The following is a 24,164-nucleotide window of genomic DNA, read 5'->3' on the forward strand; positions in this document are numbered from 1 at the left end:
TTGGTAAGAATTGGAGTAGTAAAAGTAATGAACTATAAAAGTGGCAACATCAGTATTTTACACACAGGGCTGATATTGAGAGGGGAGGTCTGATCTGGAAAAGTATGGGAGCCGTCACTTATTACTTATCACATACAGATGGTGTTTAAAGCTACAGGTCTGGTGAGATGACCATAGGAGAAACAGACTGAAAAAAAGAGATGGGTCTAAGACCAAGTATTGAAAGGACTCTTACCATTTAACTGCTGGGTGGAAGAGGCTAAGAGAGTGTGGTATTTCAAAAGAAGTTTGAAGAAAGAGGGAGTTGTCAACAGTATCATGAGCTGTTTCAAAAGTCCTTTGAGACAGGGACTAAAAACTGTACATTAGATTTATTAGATTTGGTACCAGAGAAGTCCTTGGATGTCTTAAAACTATTCCAGTGTTGTGGCATGGTGAAGCCAGGTTGGTGTGCATTGATGAACGTGGGGTAGTATTTCAGCACGTTTGGCTGGACATTTGGAGGTGGGGTGTGTGGTGTGCAGCAAAAAGATAACTATGGTTAGAGGACAAAGAATGATCAAGTTGAGGTAGAAATTTGAATATACAAGGGAGAGTATCCACAGTGCAGAAATTCTCCTTTTCTCTACTCCCTGCAAAGAAATAAATGACCATGGAAACCAGAGTTCCCTTTCATTCTTATGTTTTCTGTATTCTCAGAAAAATGCTCAGCTACTCAGGTTTTCTTTCCCAAAGTTTCTCTTTTCATTCTTTTTCCATAGCTTCACCCACTAGCTCTTTATCCCTGGCCCCTCTCCTAATTTCCAGTCATGAATTTTTTAACAGCCTGGTGGAACTCTGTGTTTCATGGCTCCTCAAATTAAGAAATCCTTCCAGTTACTGAGGGTCTACCTCTCTGTGTTTTCCATTGTTTCCTCTGTCTCTTCCTCTCTTCCCCACTCTTGTTCTCATGCCCAGTCTTTTTTTTTTTTTTTAATTTATTTTTGGCTGCTTTGGGTCTTTGTTGCTGTGCACGGGCTTTCTCTAGTTGCGGCGAGCGAGGGCTACTCTTCGTTGCAGTGCACGGGCTTCTCATTGTGGTGGCTTCTCTTGTTGCGGATCCCGGGCTCTATGCACGTGGGCTTCAGTAGTTGTGGCTCATGAGCCTTTAGAGTGCAGGCTAAGTAGTTGTGGTGCATGGGCTTAGTTGCTCCGCGGCATGTGGGATCTTCCCGTACCAGGGCTCGAACCCGTGTCCCCTGCATTGGCAGGCTGATTCTTAACTACTGCACCACCAGCGAAGTCCCTCATGCCCAGTCTTAATCCTTGCTTTGTAGACTCAGATTTACAGTGCTACTTTTTGAAAGATTATTTCCCCAAATAAATTTAAATTAGTTTGTTCCACCTCATTTAATACGGTGTTATCCAAAAAATCATGTTGTTATTTTTGACATTGTATTCATTATGTGAAAAACAGTAAAAAACACAAAGCCTTCATTTCTCTGAAAATGGTAGGTAGATTGAAGATTTTATTTATGTACTTTTCTATCAGTATAATTTATAGTTCATAATTGTATATGTGAAATTTTCCTGGTAATAAGATTTATATACAATATTTTGTGTGTGTGTGTGTAGATAAAACGCCATACTCAACAATTTCCTTATTTCTCTGAAACTAATGTATTTATAGAAACAAAATGTATTCTACCTTGGTTTCCTGTTATTTCAGGAAATAAATATAAACCCAATTTTATTTAACTTAAATCTGTTGATTGAAATATAAAAAATAACATACTCAATTCATTTTAATTTTTGAATTGTATTTTAAAGATTAATAACACTTTTTAAAATAGAGCTATTGGAACATGATAAGGAAGTTAAACTTAAATTTTATTTGGATTCATTTTTGTTTTAAAATATGTTATACATGCAGAAAAATCTTACGGTGTTTTTTGAATATAGTTGTTCATAGTATTGTGGAAACGGTATAATTATTGCTAGATCTTCAATTTTCAGGTGGAATTCTAATAAATACAGCAAAAATATTAAGACGCCTGCCTGCTTCTGAATTATTAAAAAGACATGCACATCAGAATTTAGCCTTGGAGAAAGTAACCTATTAAGTACACACATCTTTAGTTTTCTTTTAATAGAGATGGGAATAGAAATATCTCTCTGTGTATAATTATAGGCATTGTATTTTCTTGTGTATTATTATAGGCATTATATTTTCCTGTAATACTTGCAGGTTATATAATATTTTATGTTATTTTATAACTGAAGAGCACCAAATATCCTAGAGTGAAATCTAAGGAACTTCTGTCTACTTTAAAGTTGATTGAGTTAATAGGCAAACATTTTTGTTCTGGCTTTATTTGAATAATTGAACAGTTGAGCCATCAATTCTCTTTTTTTTCTTTTTTGGGGGCAGCGTTGGGGGAATTCATCAGTGATGTCCTACTGTATAGAACATAAACAACAGTGGACGTAAAGCCAAAGTGGGTTGCTGAGCTACACAGGCCCCGATTACATTTTTTCCTGTTTGTACGTATTTCTCACACGTTTACCTATTACTGGTTTCCATGTTTATACCAAATTCTAAGCACGAAAGAGGGATAAAAATAGACACATGGACTAAAATGAGGAGTGACAGTCTGCAGACTGATACAAAAGAAGAGGTGGGAAAGACAACCAGAAATAGTCATTGCAAAAAGTATTTCATGGCCCAGAAATTCTTCTAGGTATATACCCAAGGTAAATGAAGAACACATGTCTACACAAAAACTTGTGCACAGATATTCACGGCAGCATTATTCATAATAGCTAAAATGTAGAATAGGCCCAAATGTTCATCAGCTGATGAACAGATTTTAAAATGGGGTATATCCATACAACAGAATATTATTTGGCAATAAAAAAGAGTGATATGTACTATAACGTGGATGAACCTTGAAAACGTTATGCTAAGGAAAAGAAGCCGCACACAAAGGCCACATGTGTATGATTGCATTATTCCATTTATATGAAATATCAGAAGAGCAAATCCATAGAGATAGAAAGTCAGTAAGTAACTGCCAGGAGCTTCAGAAAAGGGGAAATGGAGAGTGACTGCTCACGGGTGTGGAGCTTCTTTTGGGATGATGGAAATGTTCTAAAATTGACTGTGGTGATAATTGTACAACTTTGTGAATATACTAAAAATCATTGAAATATGCACTTTAAATGGGTGAGTATGTGAATAAGAGCTCAGTAAGGCGGTTTAAAAAAGTATAGAAGATTGGGGTGATTACAGAATTTTTATGAAGTGTCTTATATGCCATAAGCCTGGGGCATCCTTTTTAAAGTACAATAATCATTTGATACAGTAGACAGTAGTTATGAAACTGTGCTGTAAGGGAAATTATGATGATTTATTTCTCTTAGGATCTGTTTTTAAAAGTTTGTGAGCTATCAGAATTAGTCAACATTAAAGTTCATTTTTAAGTTCTTAGTAATCTTAAAATGAGTTATTTTCCATGTATTTCATGTAGTTGAAGTTATAGCTATGTCTTTTAGCGTAAACGTGGAGATTAGTTTAAAATTTGATTATTTAAAAGAGCCTAGGTAAAATAATTTCAAAAAAAATATACTTAAAGAAATTACTGCATCTAACTTATTATACTGTTTCTTCTTTTGCTTAAAAATCTCAGAATTTGCAGTAGGTACATTATAAAAATATGGAATATAAGAGCTGATCTAGGTTGATAGCACTTTGAAAGGCCATATAGCAATAATGCATTAAGGGAATTAAATGAGTCTACTTGGTTAACAGAAGTCAAAGAAAAAAAGGAAGTTTGGATTATTACATAGTTTTTTCTCTGTTGTAACACAGAACTTGCTGCAGCTCATTTCTATGAAAAAAATTATATTCAGAATTCAGTAGAGGGTATAACCACTGAAAATGATTTCTTAAAAAAGTATTGTAGGAAATCTAGATCACAGTGTTCAGGATTAAATGATAATTAATTTAGTTGGCTCTTTTTCATTTAAAGACTGAATGTTTGAAATATAGCTGTACTTTGTTCCCTGCTGTTGAGATATGGGTAGAGGAAGAACTATGGGGCTAGTGTTAGGGACAGGATTCTAGATCTAGAACATTTTCTATTTCCCAACACCCTTCCACCCTTCATGATCTGTTTAAGGCACTGCCACTGGTTTGGAAGTTTGTCATGTGCCTTGGGTGTGTTGGGACTGAACAAAAGTTGAGAGCCATGGAGAGAAGGAAAGAGAGAATATAAAGAAGAAAAACTAAGAATTATAGAATCAGACATGAAACATAAAAGCCTTAGAAGGAAACACTAGTGAAAATGCATTGTGTCAACCAGTTCACGTCTGAATCTGAGAAAAATTAGAAAGGAGAGAATGAAGAGTGCTGAGTGACTGGACTCAGGAGTGAGTAAAGGCAGGAGTTAGGGGTGAATCTTGGGATCCACGGAGTCCCGCTGTCAGAGACTATAAAGGGAAAACTGTTCACTGGTGACGAAGAGGAGTTTTATACTGTTAACACTGAAAGTCCAGATAGGGGAAGGGTGACATCCAGGCAATATAAAGTTGTGGCTGGAGAGACAAGGTCTGAATTGACTGACCTGGTTAGCCTATACTTAGCAAATAGTATTCTTTGTGTTCTCCAGATACCACCAAAATGTAATTAAAAGTTTAAATTATTAAAATGGGTTTCATGATAATTAAATTTTTAAAACTCAGTCCTTAGGTAAAATATTCAGAAACCCTTGATTCTTGTAAATACACTAAGTGTATTTAGTGATGTTTGTTTTTATCAGGTGATTTTAAATTTTAAATAATTCTTAAGCATAATTCGCATTTCCTCTTATAACCAGGAACCTTTTGAGGATGGCTTTGCAAACGGGGAAGAAAGTACACCAACCCGAGAGGCTGTGGTCACATATACCGCGGAAAGTAAAGGAGTTGTGAAGTTTGGCTGGATCAAGGGTGTGCTAGTATGTACCTATAGACTTAATTTTAGAGTTACACATTTCTGTTTATTATACAATCTTCCTAATATCATCATTCTCGAGATAATGCTTTCTCTTTTTTAAACGGTTTTATCTGATTGTTATGGAGGACCAAATGAATACTTGCACCTCCTTTCCTTGTGGGTATTAAATTCAGTGAAGTAAATATATTTATTAATTTAATCAAATTATATTTGATTACTTCTAAGTTATATTTTATAACCTCTTCTGAATCTCACATATTGTCACTTTTCAAAAATTAAGTATGAAGCTATTAAATTGATGAGAGCAACGCAATCAAGAAAGCTGGGCAGGTAATATAGCTGAAATGTGCCTGCTTCCTTTCCTGCTACTGTATTGTCTTTTGAAGAGAAATGTATAGATGTTAACAAGCAACAGAATAAAGGAGACATAAGTGTTGAGATCACTTCAGTAGACAGGTTTAGGTGATTAAGGTTCAGATTTACTTTCTTTTTCTGTGTTTGAATAGGCACTAAGGATCTGACTGGAGTAGAGAGTCTCATTGGGACTTTGGAAGCACTAATATAGAGTTGTATTGACATTTAGGGGAGAAGTAGAGGGAAAAATACCAGTTCTAGTAGTGATTTTATTGTCTCATCAGTAGAGTGTATTTTAAGCTCTGAGTTGTGTTGTTTGCCTATTCTTAGATTTTACTATTTTGGAAGGCTGTATTCTATGTACGAGCATAATAAATAAAAGTAAAAATAAATTGAGGATGCTGTCTTACAAAGAGTAGGTTTTCGAAAGATGTGTGAACAGTTGGCATTTTGTGTTGACAGATATTACATAATACTTAAATCCGCTGTAGAAATCATGAAGTGAAGACGTTATAAAAGAATAAGTAAAAAACTGACTTGCATTGATAAGGGGGAACATAAGCTCCTTTTTTTAGGGCTGAAGTCTTAAAATATTCCTTGTGCCTTTCTTGTTCTTTTGCTTCTGCTGCTTCAGATAAATGTGTGTGTATAAAGTACATACATACACATATACTCGTATATTACATTATACTTTAATTAGCTCACATTTAAGCTCTCAATAAAGCTCTTTAAAAAAAACTGTTTAAGGGTGGGATAAGAGATTTGAAAGGACCTTCTATAGTTTAAAATGTATGTTATCCTACTATTGGCTAGTTTAGCATTTACTGTGTATTTAATTACTTTTCATCTGTGACTTGGCCTCTTTTTCTAGGTACGATGTATGTTAAACATTTGGGGAGTAATGCTCTTTATTAGATTGTCATGGATTGTGGGTCAAGCTGGAATAGGTAAGTGAAGTGACATACTGCTTGATTCATTTGAGAATGAATAGGGAAAGGGCTGTGTGCATGTGTAGTCTGAACCTCATAAAATTCAAGCAGTTGGAATCATTCTACAGTATGTTCTCCTTTGTATCAGACTGTTGTCTTAATGTCACTTTTTTCATAATTCTGATTTGATCTAATATGAGATAAAAGTAAGATAATTTATAGGTTGTAATGTAAATTCAGTATACTTAGACTAACCAGTTCTAGATGTGGCAGGTTTAAATGAGAGTGTAAGTATTCTCAAGTCTCTTTTCTTTTTCGCTAAAGGTCTGTCAGTCCTTGTAATAATAATGGCCACTGTTGTGACAACTATCACAGGATTGTCTACTTCGGCAATAGCTACTAATGGATTTGTACGAGGAGGTAAATTCAGTCTTTTTACATCATCAGCATTGGATTACTGACACTAAATAAATTGAGATTTTAAAATATCTCTAGTTATTTTTTACCTTAAAGAAGCAACATATCAGGTTCTATATAGGCAAGAAAGTTGCTGTCAAGTACTTTTTAACTAATATTTTGAATATAAAATTTTAAGTTGATCCATACACAAACATGTATGCTTCAGATTGGTCAGTGTGTTTGGTAACAAGAATGGAGCTTCTAACTGGCTTTCTTCTCCACCAAGGCACCCCTTGTTGCCTTCTCCCAGGCTTCAGCCCTTGGATCAGTGGTGTGCATCCTGCATTTGGTCAGTATTGTACAGGTGTAACCTCATTCCTCCCCACTGAAGGAAACTTAGGCAGAGTTCTGTCCTCATGGTCTAATAGCTTGTGTGAGTTACACCTGGGACGCTGAATCCATGCCCTCAACTCTAGCTCTCTTCTCTGGGTACCCTGAGGCCTATTTTATTGGAGCCCACAAGACCTGCCTTGTGAGGTTTTACTCTTCCCAGGGAGAACACCCAGGACACCAGGAGAATGGCCTTGGGACCCCTGAGAACAAGAAGAAAAGAAATCCATTTTCCAAACAAAAACTCATCATTCAGCTGGAGTGAGGGGAAGATCCTAAGGGAAAGAAGAGAAAATGTATACCAGCTTCTGTAAATTCATCATAGCAGATCAAGTGAGAAAAGAATCTACCTGTTCCATCTGCCTCAACTATTTTGCAGATCTGTATTTGACATTATATACATGCAATTTCTGCTTTTTCTGCGTTAGTACTTGGAGAAAGAGAGAACCGGATTGAGCTTTTCATTTTTCCCCAGTCTTCATATTTTTTTACATACCAGAGAATTCAGATCACTATGGCCCTAAGGGAAGCTGGTAGCTCACATCTGTAGTTATGACTGTGCTGAGCATGTATCACTGCTGGCTGAAGTTTTATATGTACGTGAATCCGGGTTGAGCAAATTGGGGTCCAAGATGTGGTTATGTCCAACGACTGATCAGACAGTGCTGAGAGATTCTTGGTTTCTTATGTAACTGGGTGCCCCATGCTTCATTTCATTCTGCTGCTATTGGGGAATGGACATAGGGGGAGAAATGGGATGCTGTGTTAGGTATTTGAGAGGATCAGCAAATCATCATAAAATTTCTCCTTGTCTTCAGCCCTTCAAATCTAGGTTGTAAGCCTCAAGGGGAGTGGGGCATGGACCCACTGTCAGCACAAACCCCATTCTGTTCTCTGTGTGAGTGCAAACTTAAGGAAAGTATAGATTTTCCTGCATTGTGACTAAAAAGCCATTTCATGTTTCAATACTACCAGTAGTTTTCATATATTTTTATGAATACCTCAGAGACTTGTATCTAGTTTTCTGTCCTGGACACCAAGGAAGTATGAGAATATGGAGTGCATGAAGATGTGTCCCAGCAAAGTACCATATGTTGTTGCAGTTTTGCCTGAGTTCCCTCAAAATGATAGTTCACAGAGAGTAACTAACTATAGAGAAAAAAAAATTGGATTATACAATTTGGAATTCTTCTGTTATCGTTTGTTCATAAATGACAAAGTAAATACATTTGCTGAAATATTGAAACCTATAGAAAAAGAGAAAGCCATTAATTTAAAGAAGTGACCAAATGCTTTGAAGCTTTGCTAGAAGGCATTCATTTTTCCCTTAGATCAGTTAGTGATGTTAGAAAGCTGGCTAATCCTTTATAGAATAATAAATGAGCTGCATCGTCTGCAGTGAAAGTTCCTGGAGATTCTTGCAATAAATGTAAACCCCTGTGTCTTCTCTCCATCTGCTTTGTAGACTTGGAGATCCCTAACAGGATTTATTTTGGTTTCTTGGAAAAACGGTATTTCCACAAGGGAGAAAGTAGATATAGGTATAAAACTGGTGAGATTACATTGTATTCTGTATTCATGGTTCTAAATTGAAAGTATCAGTATGACTCATACATTTTATCCCAAAAGTATATATTTCTTAGCTCTGTCCACAAATATCACCTGTAACAAATGACCAGCCCAGTATCAGTGAACACCCTGAGTGCCCACATTGTGTATTTCCATTCAAAGGAACCAGGGAACCTTGGAGAAAGCATTGATTCCAGATCTGGATAGGAAATGTACTAGAGAAGTCTAGACATCTTTCCACATCAAAAAGTAAAGAAGGTAACAAAGCCTACTTTGTTTCATGTCAAAAGGACCAAGGAGCCAACTTGAAGAAACTAACACTGACTTAAATTTGGATAGAACAGCAATACTACTACTAATAGTAACTGATTTAAATGAGAACATAAAATCCCTAGGTTCACAGACATCACACACACACAAAAATGTCATTTTCACCTTTGAAGAATGCTAGAGAACTAAAACTTATTTTGAAAATTGATAAAGAATCTAGTGTGAATCAAGTTTTCTGAGTGAAAACTCCTTACCTGAACTCACTGTAAGCAAAAAATTGATAAGAGATTTATCGTTTGGGTAATTTTTCTACAAAATAAGTGAAGAAGAAAAGGGAATATTTCAACTTTGTAAATGCTTTACTTAATAAGACTACCTGTGAAATATCGAATATGAATCACATCATGCCTATAGCTTCAGGAAGCATAGAGTATTCAGGGGAGAGAGGAACTTACTAAATGACACTGTAGGATGACGACAGCAAATGCCAGACTAGGAATCTCTCTGGAACAAGGAATCCTTGTTCAATAAAACTTTACAAGGAGCAAAAAACAGAGAGAGGGAATTATGGTTTAAAACAAACTTTAAGAGACTTAATGTATAGATGCAGTTTATTTGCTGTTCTTCACAATAAGCTTTTTATCTTTTAGTAATATGGGACCAAGGGTGCCTGCATTGGATGCCCTCTAGCCCAACCACTGAGGACTTTATTTGACTTCCTTCCTTGAAAGGGCTGCGTAAGAGGAGAGCAGTAGAGCTAGAGCTATCTGGAGGGTCAGGGTACAAAGACTTAGATAGGAGAAATGGAGGGATACTACGGGAACAGAGATGTCTGGAGACCCATCTTAATTTTCTGTGGACTGAAAGTTGACTATTAAGGGCATTAACAAGGAAGTATTTTACTCAAAATATTGCTGAGAGGTTGTGGCTGCTCTCTTTACTAATTTCTGTCTTAAGAGCCCTTTTGTAAACTTGAGTGCGTAGTTATTAATATAAAGAACTATTTTGAGGTAGTGCTTGACATTTTAATTTTATTTATCTTGACTCTTAACTGAATTATGACATGTATTTTTATATTAACACTGAATAATATTTTATTCTTGTTTTGTGAGGTATATGTACTTCCAACTCCATGTAAGTGTGTGAAATGTGTACTTTTCCTAGTGTTGTGTGATTTATGCCACAGCTAGTTAATGTTACTAAATAGCCTTAACGTTGGCTTTAACAGTACATTTTAGAGATTAAACAGGTACCAATCTAGAAAAGTGTAGTTTTTTTTGTTTTTTGTTTTTTTTTAAATTTTATTTATTTATGGTTGTGTTGGGTCTTCGTTTCTGTGCGAGGGCTTTCTCTAGTTGTGGCAAGTGGGGGCCACTCTTCATCGCTGTGCGCGGGCCTCTCACTATTGTGGCCTCTCTTGTTGCGGAGCACAGGCTCCAGATGCGCAGGCTCAGTAATTGTGGCTCACGGGCCCAGTTGCTCCGCGGCATATGGGATTTTCCCAGACCAGGGCTCAAACCCGTGTCCCCTGCATTGGTAGGCAGATTCTCAACCACTGCGCCACCAGGGAAGCCCAAAAAGTGTAGTTTTTTTAAAAATATAAATTAACTGTCAACTTGTGAACAAATGTAATAGTGTCCAATTATGAAGTCTAGGATAAAAATAATATGGAAATATTCAGGGTTTCTGGGAAAAAAAGTAAAAACTTAGAAAATACAAGATTCTGAGTTTCAGTCTTGATTAGACTATAGTAATATGGGAGGTTGCTATTTAAAGCTACTGGTGGCAGGTTAGAGAACCATCCCCTAGGCCCTCTGCCTCTACAGAATAAAACTAGCACCAGCAACTAGCTGATGGAGTCACTGGCATACTCCCTGCCCTAGCACACATATTCAGGCTCTACAGATTGTTGCACCTGGGAGCCCAGAGCTCTTTCCTGTTCTGCAAGTCCTCCCAGTGTCCTTGAGATCTTGGATTTTACAGAATTTCCTTGGACCGTGTGCAACAGGTTCTGCAACTTAGATGGCGCTGGCCAGCAGCCACTGTCACTCAGGTCTGCATTTCCTAGATTTCACAGACCAGAGTCTCTTCTGTTCTCAGATAATTAACCTCTGAATATCAACTCATCTGTGAAATAGAAGACAACCACAGGCAACCTTTTATAAGATGGAAATGTAAATTCTGCTTGTGGATTATAGTGTATTATGTGAACTGAGCAATAGAAGGGAACAGTTCTTCAACCACTTTCTGGTTTGGAGTATTAAAAGCAGAGGTCAGTACACTTTCACATAAAAGCCCAGGCTACATCAAATTTGTGATGGGCAGTTCTGAGAATCTAAAGTCAGTAGAAATCTGCATAAGTGACTAAGATCAAATTTTTATATTCCTTGTATTTCAGTCAATCAACAGATAATTGTTGAGCACTTTGTGTCAGGCACTGGGTTTGTAACAGTGCAAGCCAGACAAGACCCTATTTTCTTGGAGCTTATGTTCAGATAATAGTGACAGTTATTTTTTGAGATCTAACTGCTAGGCATGGTACCATGGTCTTTGAAATACATTGTCTGATGTCATACAACATTGATGTTGCATTATGCAAAAATGAAACAGCCTTTTTTTTAAACAAAATTAATTTTATGCAAACTCTACTGGTAAATCTTTTAAAAATGTCTGCGATATGTCAGAATTACCTTCACATACTGGTATCTTTTCCTTCTCTCTGAAATAATTGACCTCCTCACTTTTGTATATAGGTAAAACCAAACCATTGGAAGTGAGGAAACACTAACATTTTTCACATCTTGTAAGTGACAGAAAGTACTCTCTGTATTGGTAAAAAATCAGATTATCATTGATCGTCAGACTTTTTTGTTTAGCCCATTGTATAACTTTATCAGTTCCTATCATTACCAACCAAGGAGTTGTAAATTAGATTTCAGCTCTGTAGTTCTTTCCTTTTATTGCTAAATTATTTCAAATTGTAGTTTTTCAGATCAGTGAAATGTTTGAAGAAGCTGTAAAAAGCAGTTCTATAACAGTTGGGACTTCCCTGGCAGTCCACTGGTTAGGACTCCTTACTTCCACTGGTTCGATTCCTGGTTGGGGAAATTAAGATGCCGCATGGCCAAAAAAAAAAAAAAAAAAAAAAGAATAAAAGCAGTTCTATAACTTATGAGTTATTGGACTTAAACATAAACATTGTGTTTTCAGTTCAGTAAAGCACTACTTATGCACCACAAGTAACTCAAACGTGAATCTGGCAAGTAATTGTAAAATAATTTGGCTTGGGTTTTCTCTTTGACTCATTTGGTGACCTTTCAATTTTGCCAGTCTTTAATGATTAAAAATACTTTAACTTGGTTCCCAAATTGTCTGCTGCAGAATTAGAGCTACATGTCTTTGATTTTAAAGTTTAACGTATTCAAGTGATCAGTCACAATGATAACATAGTACCGAATTATGGTCTGAAGATTACATGTTTGTCACTTCGCCTTTTCCTGTATGGCTTCATAATGGCAACGGAATAGAGGAAATTTACTGAATGTTAACAGGCAGATTCCTTGTTGTGTATTTGTTAACCAGGGTATTAGGATATATTTCCTAGAACAATAACTAAAATGGATGTTGAATCTATTTGGATCCATCATCACCCTATAGCATTCCTAAAGTTGTTCCTCAGAATTTTATACAAGGTGTCTTTGAATAAACCGTTAAGTGAGTGTACAGAAGTAGGTAGCTTACTGCTCTGACAAATAAAGGATTCTGGAGTATTTGCTAATCATACCAGATGAACTCTGAAGAGTAATTGCTGAATAGTTTTCTTTCTATACTCAAATCTTTTGCCCAGTGTTTTGGAGGGTATTTATTGAGTTTATTTTATTGTGGTTTCCTACTATTGAGCTTTGAGTTCTTTATATATTTTGTATACAAGACCTTTTTTGGTATGATTTGCATTTTACCTTGTATCATGTATGTATTAGTCTGGGTTCTCCAGAGAAACAGAACCAATAGGAAGTGTACTAGGTAGAAAGAATAATTGGAAGGAGTTGAGTCATGTGATTGCAGAGGCTGGGAAGCCCAAAATATTCAAGAGTGAACCAGCAGTCTGAGGACTCAGGAATGAGGGGATGCTGCAGTTTAATCTGAAGGCCATCAGGCTGAATATCCAGGAATGGCCTGAGTTCACATGTGAAGGCTTATCTACTATAGAATTCTCTTTTGTTGGAGAGGGGATGTCTGTCTTCGTTCTATTTAGGCCTTCAGCTGATTGAATGAGGCTCACACAAATTATGGAGGGCAATCTGCTTTACTCATAGTCCATCAATTTATATGTAAATCTCAGCCCAGCACCCTCACAGAAACATCTAGAATAATGTTTGACCACATATCTGGGCTCTAGGGCCCAGCCAGATTGACACATAAAATTAACCATCACATTGTCACTTCACAAAACTGTTTAAAACTGGAGCTTATTACCTTTCAGACTTTATTAAATTTTAAATGTGTTTATTTTTCTACCTCGTAGTTGTAGTTTGTACTTTAAATTGAATGGCCTTCAAGCTACTCTTTGAAAGAAATTCATTTTGATAGAAAATGTGTGTCAAAGTTTGGTTTTGTTCAGAGATTGTTACCCACAACCTTGAGTCACTGAGGATGTCCTAGACCACATGCTTGCTGTGATTTTTCAGCATCACAATGGACAGTAAGATTTGTTGTCCAACTTTTGTCTAAGAGTGAGCATTAGTTACAATAAATGAAGATTAAATAGTCCAAAAGAAATTAACTTGGAGTTGAACAGGTTTGTTAGTGTTTCTAAAAATTCAAATATTTTTCACATTAATATGAAACATTTAGTCCACCTTAGCACATAGAGCCATATGGTGCTAATTGAGCCATGTGTGATTTATTTTTATTTTTATTGAGATATAATTGACATACAACACTGTACAAGTTTAATAGGGCATAAAATAACTTGACTTATATATATTTTAATAATTACCACATTGTTTAGTGAACATCCATCATCTGTTATAGATACCAAAGGGAAAAATTTTTTTTTCTTTGTGATGAGAACTTTTAAGAGCCACATGTGGTTTAAGAAATGTCTGTTTTGTGGCATAGTTATTAGACAAACATCCAGAGTGCCTGGTCAAAATTTAATAAATACTGCTCCTACCTTCCTGCGTATAGTTGTTTGGGTTTTTTATCTTTGTGCATATTACTTTAAAGGTTCTATGTAGTTTGAGTTGAAGTCAGTTGTTGTGAGTATTCGTGAAAGCTGTATCTGATAATGCCCCTTTCCAGAAATCTCCTTTGAAGTCTAACATATATGATTACTTCCTGCTATCTCATTTTGACTATGGTACAATTTAAAAAATGTTAGTTGTTGACAGTTGATTTATAGCTTATTAAATAAGCATTATTGAAGTAAAATTCACATGTAGTGAAATGCACAGATTTTAAGTTTACAGTTCTGTGAGTTTTCATAAGCATGTAAACCTGCGTAACATCTAGCTCAATCAAAACATGGAATATTTCCATCACACTGGAAAGTTTCTTGACAATCAGATCCTCACTGGTAGCCCAGGCTGGATTATACAGAAGGTACTCTTTTTATGTCTCATCTCTTTCACCTAACATAATGTCTTTGGAATATATCCATTTTAGTAGTTTGTTCATTTTTGTTACTGTGTAGTATTCCATTTTATCACTATAAAATTTGTAATAGTAAAAAATGTGTTTATTTAGTGCCTATTGATGGACATTTGGGCTATTTTTTAGTATGAGGTTATTATGAATAAGCTGACATGAACATTCTTGTACAAGTCTTTGTGGTTTTGTATGTTTTTGTTCATTTTGGGACACTACCTAGGAATGACTTCTTGATTCATGGGGTAGGTATACTTTTCATTTATAAGAAACTGCCAAGTGATTTTCTACAGTGGTCGTACCATTTTATACTCCCATCAGCAATATATGAGACTACCAGTTTTTCCACATTCTTGCCAACACTTGTTACAGCTTTCTAATTATAGCTGTGTTTATGGAGGTTTAATAGTGTCTTACCGCCACTGCATTTCCCTGATGATTAATGATGATGATGATAAGCATCTTTTCATGTGCTTGTGACCACTTGTATATCTTACCTTGTAATATTTTCATATCTTTGGCCAGTTTTTAAAGTGGGTTATCTTTTTGTTTCTGATTTGGAGGAATTTTTAAAAATATCTTCTGGATACAAGTCTTATGTCTAACATGTATTGTGTATATTTTTCCTAGTGTGTGACTTTTTTTATCGTTTTCTAAATCATGTCTTTTGAAGAGGAAACGTTTACCATTTTGAGGAAGCCCAGATTCTCAGATTTATTTATCTGTCTATTTAATTTATTGACTAGTGCTTTTATTGTTCTGTCTTGAAATCTTTGCTTATCCCAAGGTCATGATGATATTTCCCTATGTTTTCCCTTAGAATCTTTATGGTTTATTTTTAGATTCTTAACTATGAATAGCCTCACATTATGTGAGACAGAGATTGTTCTTCTCTCCCCTACTCTTATCCCCCCATATAGATAGCCACTTCTTCCAGCACCATTTGTCAACCAACTATCTATTCCATGTTGAATTAGTTTTGGTACTGTTGTTGAAAGATCAGTTTTCTGTGTATTGTCCGTATTGTATCCTGTTCCACTGATTTGTTTGTTTATTCTCTTATGCCAGTTATTCTAAGACTACCCTGTTTTGATTGCTTAGCTTTATATGTCCTAAGTCTTTCAACTCTGTTCTTTTTCAAAATTGTTTTGGCTCTTCTAGGTTCTTTGTATTTCCATATAAATTTTTGAATTAGCAATATCAATTTCTACAAAAACAAAAAACCTTGGTGGGGCTTTGGAATTTCACTCTTAAAAAATCTTTTTGGGAAGAATGGTCATGTTAACAATATTGAATCTTCCAATCTCTAAACATGCTATATCTGTCCATTTATTTAGGTCTTTGGTTCTCTCAGTAATGTTGTATATTTTCAGTATACAAGTCTTGCATGTTTTGTTAAATTTACCCATCAGTCATGTTTTTCATCTGGTAAATGGTATTTGTAAATTTCATTTTCCAATTTTTTTATGATTGTGTATAGAAATGCAATAGACTTTCATATCTTGGTTCTCTATTCTGTGACTTTGCTAAACATAAACAGTCATGTCATCTGTGAATAGAGATGGTTTATACTCTTTCTTTCCAATCTTTAGTATTTTCCTCTCTCCCTCTTTCTCTCCCTCTCTTTTTTCACACTGTTCAATTAGGTAGGACCTCCAATACCATGGTGAATAGAAGTGGTGAGAATAAACATCCTTGCCTGTTCCCAGTTTTAGAGGGATTGAGTTCAATATATCACTATTAAGATGTTAACTATGGAGTTTTGGAAGATGTCATTTGTCAGATTGAGACAGGTCTATTTCTGAATTGCTGACTGTTTATTATGAATGGATGTTGAATTTTGTCATGATTTTTTCTACATCTGTTGAAATGGTTATATGGGTTTCTTCTCTTATTCTGTTATTATCACAAATTATATGATATTTTGAATCTTAATAACCTAGCATTTGTGGCATAAACCCCACAAAGATCAAAGATATATTTGGTCAAAGATATTATGCTTTCTGCTACTTTTTACTTGCTAACATTTTGTTAAAGATTTTTTAATCTATGATCATGAGGAATATTTGTCTAAAATTTTCTTTTTTTTGTAATAAACTTTGTCAGGTTTTGGCGTTAGGATTATGCTAAACTCATAAGGGGTGTTGGCTAGTATTCCTTCATCCTCAGTTTTCTGAAACAGTTTTTGTAAAATTGATCTTATTTCTTCCTCAACAATGGAGCTACCTGTGCCTATGGTTGTGTGTGTGTGTGTGTGTGTGTGTGTGTGTGTGTGTGTATTACAAATTTAATTTCTTTGATAGCTATAGGATTATTTCAGTTTACTGTTCTTGTTATAGTTTTGGCAGGTTTTTCAAGGAGTTTGCCTATTTTGGCCTTATTGATTTTTCTTTATTGTTTTCTGCATCAGTGGTTTTAACCCTTTATTATTTTTTTATACTTTAGGTTTACTTACTTCTGCTTTCTTAACGTAGAAGCTTAGATCATTGATTTCACCTTATTTATTTATTTATTTTTAATTGAAGTATCATTTTTTAATATAAGAATTTAAAACTATAAATTTCCCTGTAATTCCTGTTTTAGATATATCCCACTAATTTTGATATGTTTTCTTTTCATTATCATTCAATTCAAAATGCTTTTTAATTTCCCTGTGGTTTATTCTTTTACTAGTGGGTTACTTAAAAGTGTGTTGCATAATTTAGAAATAGTTAGGGGAAGTCTATACATTTAATTTAACACTGTTGTGGTCAGTAATACTGTCTCATTTCAATTCTTTGAAATTTATAGTGACTTACTTTATGGCCAGTAATCATATGGCTCTTGATTAACCTAGTCAGTGTTTTGGTTGTTGATTTGAAATCTAGTGAGAGCTTCAGGGGCATGTGTCCCCAGATCAATGTGTAGTAATAATGGAACCCAGTGTATATAGTATTGTCATTACTTAAGTATCTCTCGTACCTGACTCATTGATGTCTTCTACACTCAGGAGACAAGGCATTTTATGGCCAAATTATGAGAGTCCATGAGGGTATTTTTTCCATATTGACTTCCCGTGTTTGCTTGAGCAGTAGATTTTTTGTAAATAAAATAGTTATTTTTTCTATTGTTGCCTCTTAATTCATCATAATTTTTTTCATACTCTTCAGCTTATTCAATGATAATAAAAAGGCTAATTTAATTATACCTACTGTACCAAGTAAGCACACAAGTCAGAGAGACCTGAGTTTAAGCCTACTTCTTCCCTTACTACTTGCATGACCTTGGTCAAGTTATTTAACTTCTCTAAGCTTTAATTTTCGTATATGTAAATGGGAATGGTAATAGTATAGTTGTCCCTTGAACAACACATAGGTTAGAGGTGCTGATGACCCCTGTTCAGTCGAAAATCCATGTATAACTTTGAAGTCCCCCAAAACTTAACTAATAGACTGTTGACCAGAAGTCTTGCACATAACATAAACCATCAATTAACACATATTTTGTATATATGTATTATATACTGCATTCTTACAATAAAGTAAGCTAGAGAAAATAAAATGTTATTAAGAAAATCCTAGGGAGGAAAAGGTACATTTACAGTACTGTACTGATCCCATATGTTTTATATCATCTGTTTGCAAGATGTATCATCTGTCACTGCCTACATCAATATTGTCTTATATAATACAAAACACTGTGTAGTGTATGTTACACATATTACTAACACTAGAGATAAATATGAAAAGATTCACTTTGCTGTACACCTGAAACTAACACAAGATTGTAAATCAGCTATCCTCCAACAAAAAATTTTTTTTAAATATGAGAAATTAAAAAAACATTAAAAAGAGGCTAATGTGGAAAAAGAAATTTGTATTTACTTACAGGTATAACAATTCATACATTGATAACAAAGAGGCAGCAATATGATTGCTTTATTGTAACCCAGTATAATGATACGATTGTGTCAGGATAGCCTAGCCTATACACTGAGTGAATCATTGTACAATTTTTATGGCATATAGCAGTACAGTCATATTCATAATACAGTATTGTTAACATTGTAACATTTTAAAAAAACATTTATCTGTGATGATAGTCAGTTTCTCTAATTAGAAGGGGTGAGGGGAAATACGGCACATACTGAACGGTAATTAATTCTCTGAGAGCAAAGTTACATAAAACACTAAGAAAATTAACACATTAATTTTATATTAAATATCACTCAACTCATACCTATGTAAGGATAGACTGGTATCCACATATATTTTATGCATTCATGACATACATAACCTTGTCTTAATCTTTTCAATATTTCTATGCTGTGTGATTCGTCTGTGAGTTTTTTCAAATTGTCGCAAATCTCCAAAAAGTTTTTCACTATATTTGTTGAAAAACATCCACGTATAAGTGGACCTGCACAGTGCAAACCTGTGTCATGCGAGAGTCAATTGTACTTGCTAGAATTAAGTTAAAAATTTAATAAAATTTAAATTTAATAAAAATTTTAATTTAAGATGCCACTCTATGCTGATTAGTAAATAGACCAGTTTTTCAGAGTAGTAGATCTTTTATGCTATCTATTTTGTTGCTAAGGAAAAAAAGGGGGAGAAAGCTGCTCTTAAAACTGGTTACCTCTAGGATGCAGGAATGGAAGTGAGAAGAAATAGGGCAGAGTACTTTTGCTTTTCATCAGGAATTTAAAGTATAGGACGATAAGCAGATGCTTTTATAGTCTTCATATGTAACTTTTTCTTAAAAAAAATAAAAATCTTTTAAAAAGTAATGAAACTGGGTCCTAGGTTTTAAGTTTAGGTATCCCAATTGGAAGAAGATTTTTAAATAGTTCTGAAATGTCAGAATTTGTTACTTATATTCATTTCCCTTCCGATTATCTTTATTCATATAAAGAATATTCATATTTCCCTTCCCATTATCTTTACCCATGTTAAATGCCCCTTAAGATAGATATTTTTGGGGGGCTTCCCTGGTGGTGCAGTGGTTAAGAATCCGCCTGCCAATGCAGGGGACATGGGTTTGAGCCCTGGTCCGGGAAGATCCCACATGCCGCAGAGCAGCTAAGCCCGTGCACCACAACTACTGAGCCCGCACTCTAGAGTCCACGAGCCACAACTACTGAGCCCGCGTGCCACAGCTACTGAAGCCTGCGTGCCTAGAGCCCATGCTCCGCAACAAGAGAAGCCACCACGATGAGAAGCCCCCGTACCACAATGAAGAGTAGCCCGTGCTCGCGGCAACTAGAGAAAAGCCTGTGCACGGCAACAAAGGCCCAATGCAGCCAAAATAAAATTAAATAAATAAATTTTAAAAAGAAGATATATATATTTTTAGTAATAGAAAGATTTGAAATTTCATAAAATCAAAACTTTAAACACATAACAAATGAATTCCATGATTTATAGGCTCTCTTGGTGATATTTCTCATTCTAAAGTTTGTATTGTCAACTACTGAAGCATGTGAATGGTTGACTGATTTCAATTAACCTTTTATTGTGACTTAATTTTCTTATCTATAAAATCGGGATAGGTAATACTTCTCTTAATTCATTATTGGTATTGGGATTAAATGAAATAATTTACATGAATTTTGAAAACATGTTTGTTAAATGCAGGCTGTGATTAATTATATTCCAGGGATTTTCCTTGTGATTAATTAAACTTGTCATTATATAAGTCCATTAGAATTTTTAGTGTTCAGAAAGATTTGGGGGAAATTTTTAAGTCATTTCATCTCATAAATAAAGTGAGACTAATACTAAATGGTCAGGTTGCAATTCTTTTTCTTCAGAATTTTCAAGATGATAAAAATTATTAATTAGTAAAGTGAATTACTAAGGTAGTTTTGTTGGACAGGTTTAAAGTATATAATATTTTGAGAAACTTGATAAAAATTAACTACAAAACCTATTACAGATATTTCCAAAATAAAGTTTGTACATTTAGTACTTTATTAAATTGTAGAATCTGTTGTTGCGTTTGTCTTCATTATACTGGGAAAGCAGTAGAAATAAATATTAAGCTGTTTAATGGCATTTCATTATATGGTCTTAAGAATAAATACTTCTTCAGTGTCCAACAAGGAGAGCTCTTAGTGACTTCAACTAAGACTAGACTGACTCAAAATCATCCTACTGATTTGTTTTTCAAGTTAGAAAAATACTTGCTTCATGACAGCTTATTTAATGTCTTTGTCTACTCTGCCATTTAGGCAGGATTTATTAGAATACAAACTATTAATATATCTGTTAAGGGTGCCAGTATGTGCTATCCTTTAAGTTTCTTCTGATACTTTCTTTTTTGCCTTAGTATTCACGTTACCAGCAAATTACCACACTAATTTAAGTAACTGGAATCATGTCGATTGTGAATTTAAATGTTACATTAAGATTAAAACTACTACTTAGAAAATCATTGGGAAATGATCTTGGTGTCTCTGAATATGAGGAAGAGGCTGTTACCCATTTTAATCTAAGTTTTAGAAGAGAAAGATATTTAAATAGCAGGATGATTTTATATTTAACATGAGGAGAATTCTCTGGATATTCAGAACTGTTATGAATGAAGTGGGTTGTAAAGAATTCTTTCTGGGTGTTTCTTCCTAAAAATATGCTCACCCACTTGCCTATGAGTTTAACTGCTGTGTTGACTGGTGGCATGTGCTTTGTGAAGTCTTGTATAATTAAAAGGATTGACATTTAAAATTCTAACATTAGTACTTTTGGCGTGTTTTTTTTCCTTTTCTTTAGGAGGAGCATATTATTTAATATCTAGAAGTCTAGGGCCAGAATTTGGCGGTGCGATTGGCCTGATCTTCGCTTTTGCCAATGCTGTTGCAGTTGCTATGTATGTGGTTGGATTTGCCGAAACTGTGGTGGAGTTGCTTAAGGTAATTCGCCTTTTTCCAGTCATTTGTTTCCCAAATCTTTATTGAGGGTTTATGTGCCACTTACCATATATGATACTAGGAAAGCAGCAAGGAACATGAAACTCGCCTTTCAAGACGTTTAGTATGGGAGATAGACAAAAAAATTTATTATAGAGTGTCAGAAATGGCTAACTGTAGGGGGCCGTGGCAACACGAGGGGGATCACTTAGTATACCATCCAGGAGTGGGGTGTCAGAGGAGTGTCAAGGCAGGGTTTTCCAAGGAAGGGAGTCTAGCCATTAGCAGGCAGATAGGAGAGGTAAAGTATGGTATGAGGGGAATAGGGAAGAAAAGGAAACAGATCTAGAAGGAGTAGAGTATGATATATTAAAAAAGAAAAACAGAATATTTCAGTATGGCTGGAGCACTAAGAGGCAAGAGATAGATGAGAGGGAGAAAAAAGAATCATGCCAGGAAGGGTTTTATTTGCTCTTAAATTTGAATCTTACCTTGACTGGAGTTGCGGATCCATGATAATCAGATTTGGGGCCTAAAGAAATATCTGACCACAGTATAAAGAATGTATTTGAGGGATCACATCTGGAGATGGAGACCATTTAAAAGGTTGTTGTAGCTGTCCTGAGAGGAGATGGTGGCTAATATTAAACCAGTGACCAGTGAGGCTGGAGAGATGTGGGTGTATTTGAGAGATTTTTAAAAAGTTGAGTAAGTGGACTTGATGAATGAGATGTGGGAAATTAGAGAAAGAGAAAGGAAGATTTAGACGGATGGTAATGCCATTTACTGTGAGAGAGGATGCAGAACATTTTCGTTTTGGATGTCTAATTTGGTATATCTAAGTAGTATATCTAAATAGAGCTGGCCAGAAAGTGGTTGATAATATTGCTCTGGAGTTGAGAACTTGTTTGAAAAGAGTAATTAGTATGTGTGTAGTTAAAGCAGTACAAGTGAAATAGGATTCAGTATTATTAAATGAGAGGAACCTTGAGTGACACATATAGTTGTCATGTTAGGTTGTAACTGTTCATCTACTGTAGTACATGGTATGTTAGGAAGTGTGACATCTGAAAGGACTGACTCTTGCATTGGCATTGACCTTAGTTGTGTAGGCCAAAGAGACAAAGCAAAGGAAGTGAGAAAGCGGTGTAATCATTAAGAATTCATATTCATTCATTGTTTAATTTAGTATATGTTTTTGATGTCATTGATATTTAGCCACAAGTAATTTTGCTCTTAGAACGGATTGGTGTGATTTGGACAGCAGCATGATAGTGTGTTCATCTCTTTTCCTTATGCAACATAAGAGACCATTAAAAGAATGAGCTCACTAACCACAATGAATGCAAAATATATTTCTGCTTTGTAACTTTAAAAAATCCTATTAGTACTACCTAGTCATATTAGGATTTTTTTCCTTACTTGTTAGCAATTCTTTTTCATATTTGAGTCTGTATAAAATACAGCAGCGTTAATAATTTGATCATACTTTTGATGTCTTCAGCTGCTTGAATGACACCTTAATAGTAAACAGTAATTCATTCCTTTTCCCTAGGTCTCTCTATTCATTCCTTAAGTAGGCATTTATTCAACTTCTGCATGTGAGGCACTGTGATAGTTCTAAAACTTTCAAAGAGAATTGAAGAATTTATCTGAACTAACTAATACTGCTCATCCTATTATTTTCTTTTTGTAGGAACATTCCATACTTATGATAGATGAAATCAATGATATCCGAATTATTGGAGCCATTACAGTGGTAATCCTTTTAGGTATCTCAGTAGCTGGAATGGAGTGGGAGGCAAAAGTAAGTAGTGATATCATTGGAACATTTGTAAATGTTGAATGTACAAACTTTTAGACCTTGTGTTTTAGGAATGTTCTAAGGTGTAGTAATATTTTCAGATTTTGAAGGTTCCTAAGTGGCCATTTTCAAAGAAGTTCACGTATAAGATCATTTTCTATTTGGCGACGTAGTGAGGATTTGGAGATAACAGTCATTTTAAGAGGTAATCAGAGTATGTAGGAAAAAAAAGAATTATGGGGTATGTCAGAGGGATTTAGTAAAGGTAATATAAGTACTGTGATTTTTTTCCTATATTTTTAAAGTTTCTGTTATTTGTTAACAGGACATGCACATCTTTAATTCATTTCAGAAATATATGGCCTGATCCTACTTTTGCTATTCATTTTGGATAGTTCTTTAAAGATTGTTCATTTAACAAAAATTTATTAAGCACCTGCTTTGTGCTTGGCATTGTGTGAGGCACCAGGGAAATAAGACAGAAGCTTTCCCTCATGGAAGTTATATTCTAGTCGAACTGAATTAATGTATAGACATGATATATTTGATTTTGATTTTTCACGTTTAAAATTTCAGGCTCAGATTGTGCTTTTGGTGATTCTACTACTTGCTATTGCTGATTTCATCATAGGAACATTTATCCCATTGGAGAGCAAGAAACCCAAAGGTTTCTTTGGTTATAAGTGTAAGTAAGAAAGATAGAATTTTTTTTAAAGGTGCATATTACAGCATTCCAGTGTTAAATAAATTTAGTACATTTTACATAGTTTGTAATGTAATTGAGTTTGGTGTAGTGACTAACAGTAATTGACTTTCCAGTTTAGTTTGGTTCCTCTATGTTTGTTGTGTAATTGGAGTAAAAAAAATCACTTTTATTTACATCTTTCATTTCTGATTACTAGCAACAAAAGGTGATAGAATGTAGAGAAATCAGTGCTA

At 34.9% G+C, this 24,164-nt stretch overlaps 1 protein-coding gene across 1 annotated transcript in view; it reads left to right on the top strand.

Annotated features, from left to right (window-relative positions):
• Positions 1–24,164, top strand: part of SLC12A2 (solute carrier family 12 member 2) — a 109,170-nt gene that overhangs the window by 22,940 nt on the left and 62,066 nt on the right. Inside the window, exons 2-7 of the mRNA XM_079918583.1 lie at positions 4,857–4,976; positions 6,201–6,276; positions 6,583–6,678; positions 21,285–21,424; positions 23,118–23,228; positions 23,802–23,910. Of these exons, the coding sequence (XP_079774709.1) occupies positions 4,857–4,976; positions 6,201–6,276; positions 6,583–6,678; positions 21,285–21,424; positions 23,118–23,228; positions 23,802–23,910 (652 nt within the window). The remainder of the gene's footprint in view (positions 1–4,856; positions 4,977–6,200; positions 6,277–6,582; positions 6,679–21,284; positions 21,425–23,117; positions 23,229–23,801; positions 23,911–24,164) is intronic.

The sequence above is a fragment of the Stenella coeruleoalba genome, assembly GCF_951394435.1.
Source record: "Stenella coeruleoalba genome assembly, chromosome: 3".
In the NCBI taxonomy this organism is placed as follows: Eukaryota; Metazoa; Chordata; class Mammalia; order Artiodactyla; family Delphinidae; genus Stenella; species Stenella coeruleoalba.